Below are 4,652 nucleotides of genomic sequence, written 5' to 3' on the forward strand. Positions count from 1 at the left end.
AGGACTGTTCGCTTTAAAAACAAACATGAAAAAAAATTAAAATGAAATTCTGTTTGGTGGTGCGGTGTCTATCGAAACAGATCCGCCACCCCGGACAGGAACGGGAGCACTACTTTCGTCTACGGTCACGTCCAGCGCAAAGCATATTTCTTACACATTCTTTCTATTCTCTCCGTTGTTTTTTTAGGTTTATTCAATAGTTAGAAGTTTAGTTTTTCAACCAATGGGTTTCGGCACAAGTTAGAGAAGATGTTGCTAGTGAAGCTGCCGGCTCGATTCGGAAGCCATTGGGCCGATCGACTGGTCATAGGACGGTGCACCTCCGACGGCCGTTGCTTTGTTATCATAAAGTTATTCTAATGATCCATCATCTGAATATTTGTCAATATGGTTTCATTCTGAAGCTATACGCTCCGTATTTCTATCGGGAGCACTCGGCCCGTGCATATTTACCGCAGGTTTCGACCGTTCCGCAGAGACGCACGGGCACTTGTCGAACAATATAAGAAGTTTCAAATGTTCGGTGGTCAAGTTGAGTTAATCTAATACCACACTGATAATACCAGAGCAGTTCCTTTTTTTCTGGTAGTCCAAATTTTCCGTGAATTCCCGGCCCTCCGTGAAGGATCGCGAGACTCCTTTGTGCCTCGGCAGACTGTAGCTGCTTGCTTCTTCGTCGTCTGCCCCCCCATACACCTTTTTCCGTGCTGTTCGAGTACCCGAACGTCACCTTGCTCTTGAGAAGCAGCCGGACGCTCTCTAAGTGGCTAAGTTCATAATTTTTGGAGATGCACGTTGTTCTCCTTGACGCTGACGCCCCTGTGCAATCGGCTGTTCGGCCAAGGGGGGGGAGCAGAGCTCACAATGATGAATTTTACAGAGGGTCAGGGCGTCGCAAAGCGACGCGATCTCGAAAGGGACTGATGCTACTTGCTGCGTTCGCTGCGCTCTCGGCTGTTATCTTCACTGTCTACACCTGCAGTTTGGCGGTGCGGAGGAGGATACATTCTTCGTCCTTTGTGCGCAGANCAATTTGACGGCTCTCCTTCACCGCACCCGCTCCCCTTTTGGCCGCAGAAGGGTAAGGGCACGGCCCATATGGGGTCCATGAATTCGAGGGACCAAGCCGCAAGTCCATTTGGTAAAGGAATGTGGCTTATCCAACCTACCGAGCACGTCGAGCGCAAGGTGCGGTCAGGGTCAAAGAGGAAGGCTGATGAAGCCTGGAACGAAAATGGGGGTTCGAGCCAGCCTGAGTTTGCACCACCCGCCAAAGGGGGGCCACTGGAACCACCTCCGCCTCTGGATGAGGATACTGATTCGCTTATTGACTCTGTTTTGGCAGCAGGAGAGGCTTCTGTGTTAGGTGCATCGGGCCGAATGGCTTCGGCAGTGCCTTCTCGGGCTGCAGTCACATATTCATATCGTATGCCCGTGTCTTCTGAAAGGACGAATGGGCTGTTTGATAAGCCCGATTTCAATTATAGGACCCCACCCTCGCCTATGGATCCGGATCTCGAATCCTTTATTGACTCCATGCTGGCAGAAGGAGAGGGAGAGCGGCTTGATCCACTGGACCTTGACGACGAGGCTGCGCCGTCTCCGCTGGACCCCGATATCGATCTGCTTATTGAGTCTCTGCTGGCTAAAGAGGAGAAGACACTACTTGGTGACTCTGCCGTTCCTTTGGAGGACCCATTGTCGCCTCTAGATGCCGGCGTTGATGCACTTATTGAGTCTGTGCTGAGCGGAAAGGAGAGTGAGCTACTTGAGGACGCTTGGAGTCTCCTTGAAGAGGATATGGGTTGGGAAGATGAGAGGTCTCCCGCTCCAGTAAGCATGAAACTACCAGTGGGAGCTGGTAACCTCGGTGAGGATTCCGACGCCGCTCTAACTATGGAAATACATTCAGAGACAGCGTCGGGCTCTCCCCATTCAGAAGCTGGGCTTTCGTTAGGCGTTGATCAGTTGGGAAGCCCCAAATATGTTTCATTCCAAGGGGGTGAGGGATTGGCAGTGGAAGATTGGCTTGATGCTGGTCGAGGCGAAGGCGCACCGCAGTCAGTGGATCTATCATCCTCGACCGTGACACATCCTGAGTCGCCGAGTAGAAGGGGAAAACCCATGAAAGAGTTGAGGACCAAGCTCCGTTCACTCCTTCGCGATCGCGCAAGGGCCCGAATGGATCAGGAGTCGCGTTCTACCTCTGGAGCTGCGCACGATCCAACTTCCCCGTCCACGACCAAGGTATACCTCGGAACTGGATCTGTATAAGTGCTTTTGACCAGCAACAGCTCATATTAGCGGTTGTTGCCTTGCCTAGTTCGTGTGTGAGTTGCTCGTTGAATTGTGTGGAGCTCGTATTTTGCAGGGGGCATCGAGTAGAAGATCACCTGATGTTGCCCCTGCTGAGACGCCTGCTTCTCCAGAGGAGGGGCAGACCACAAGACAGTCCGTCGTGGGCAGCGTTGCCTCTTCTTCTGGGGCATTTTCTGCCCCATCTCCATCTTCTGGGCCATCGGCAGCAGCAGTGTCATCAGAGCAAAGCGGAACAAGTGTACAGGTGGGACTTGCTTCTTCTCATGCCAGCGGTGTAGTAACAGTAGTCTTGAATTGCCAGTCCGCTTTTGCATTCCAATCGATGTTTGCTGTTTAAAATAACAGGAAGTTCAGTATCACCATGCAAATGTGGTTGCTGTGTTTTGCTTGATGTAGATGGCATTTGCGCCGCCACCCTACACAGCTCGGAACTTTCTTGGCTGGCTCGATCAGGTATACCCAGAGGTTTCCGACGAAGTGCTCGTAACTCATCCATTTTATCGTTACCCCAAGGACCAAATGAAGCTCAGTATGAAAGAATTTGATCCAAAATTGGCGTCAGCAATGCGTTCACTTAGCTTTGCCCCACATTCCGTGCTCGGCGAATGCAGATATCTACTCAAGAAAAAATGGCTTAACTTGAAGGACTTCGAAGCGCTTATGGCCCATACAGAGCGCCTCTGCGCATATGCTAGTGGTTCCATGCAGGTGGAAATTCGACGTAATCGACCGATGATAGCCGTAGAAACTCTTGGGTCGATATTTCTCGTCCTCGATACGCTTTATTGTTTGACAGAGGTGTTGGGAAGTAATGCTAAGAAGGAAGTATGGTGGCCTTGGATAGTTGACCGTATAAAAAATGTACGGTTCACACCTTATATAGGCTCTCGGGTTAGGAGGCGGTCGAGGGAACTGGACATTGCCCTCTCGCTGAGCTATGCGCTGGATTACTATAGGCAAGGCCAGCGACCCCCTCTGCGTTTGGTGGTTGGCTTAAAGGAGGCCATATTGTGTGCCCCTGGCACGACAAAGTTCAAAAGCTCTACCTGGAATTTCTGGAGGCAAGACGCTATGGAATGGCGCGCCGAGCAATCACTGACCGCCCCAAGCGGGGAACATTCAGAACATTCAGAGCTGCCGTCGACGAGCGGCAGTCAGTGAGGTCGTGCTCAAGTTAAAGAGCATGTTTACTCTCTTGGATCGGATCTTGCGTTTGTAGCGCAGGGGCCGTTGACGCCACATGCGGCTAGCCAGTACCCCGTGAAAGGCAAAAGGTACTCCTAGAGCATTGGTGAATCCGGTGAGCTTGTGTAAGGAATGTGCGGCAGCAGCAGCAACCCATCGTGAAGGGCAGGGCGGAGGAGCAGGTGCTTGATGCAAGCGGGTCCCAATCTGGACCAACCGCGGCGGAGAGCGCTTTATGGAATGAACAAAACACCCTGATGCTGCTGAAGGCTGCTTTAAGTCCAACAATACAATAAGAACTAACGAGCATAGATGGAGGTAACGAAGGATATGTGCATGAGGGAAGACAAATTGTGGATCTGGATTGTCAAGTACGGCAGTCAGAGGATCTCCATGCATAGCAAACAGCACGCAGGAGTATTATTCTGAGCTCCTGTAAACTATTTGAGGTCTGCTGCACTGCCCTATTCACTCGTGCCACAAGTAAACGCACTAGTCGCCCATGCAGGGAAGAAGTGGAGTTACGGGTGTTTCTTTTTTTCTTCGGTGCCTGCGTTATACGCAAGGCGGATTGCCTTTTCCTCTTCACTCGCGGATGCGGCCAGCAACCTTTTGCAGTTCAGCAGCACTAGCGGCTCAAGGCAGAGGCGGCCAGTCGATCCATGGGAAGGATATTAAGAAACTGTTTTGATGTGAGAGCACAATTTGGCGCATTTGCAGCTTAATCAAGGCCTTGTTGAAGGAATGAAAATTATGTGTTTTAAGTTCGCCTGTCGTGGGTATTAGGTGCGGCTCTTGGAGGGGCCTGAGTGGAGCTGAGCTGTTCGGTGTTCGTACCACCGTGTATGCAAGCTTCATCGCCAACGAGGTTTTTCTGTTCTGCACAGGGTAACCGCTTGGCCCTTGCTTCTAGGGAGCCCCCACAGAGCGTCTTTTGCGTTCTCCCAACAGTTGGCCCCCAGGCCGTGGCAGCAACCGCAGTACGAGCACCGGATGCCTTTCCAGTTTCAGAAAGACAAGACACTGAATGACACTCTAGGGTTATCACCTCACAGCTCATCAAGAAGCATGTATGTGTCGCCAGGCGAGTTGCGTGTGCCCGTCGGTCACGACAGGCCACCGCCCAACAATGCAGCGGTTTTCAGCGC

The 4,652-nt window shown here is 51.6% G+C and overlaps 1 protein-coding gene across 1 annotated transcript; it reads left to right on the forward strand.

The window, feature by feature from the left end:
* Window positions 1-1,149: 1,149 nt before the first annotated feature.
* On the forward strand, window positions 1,150-3,480 carry EMH_0020960 (uncharacterized protein; the record flags this gene model as incomplete). Its single annotated transcript, XM_013501664.1, has 3 exons — window positions 1,150-2,247; window positions 2,372-2,563; window positions 2,716-3,480. 3 exons carry the CDS (start codon window positions 1,150-1,152, stop codon window positions 3,478-3,480), a joined length of 2,055 nt encoding a protein of 684 aa, XP_013357118.1.
* Between the last annotated feature and the right edge of the window lie 1,172 nt (window positions 3,481-4,652).

This window comes from Eimeria mitis, genomic scaffold (genome assembly GCF_000499745.2).
Source record: "Eimeria mitis Houghton genomic scaffold, Emh_scaff731, whole genome shotgun sequence".
NCBI lineage: Eukaryota > Apicomplexa > Conoidasida > Eucoccidiorida > Eimeriidae > Eimeria > Eimeria mitis.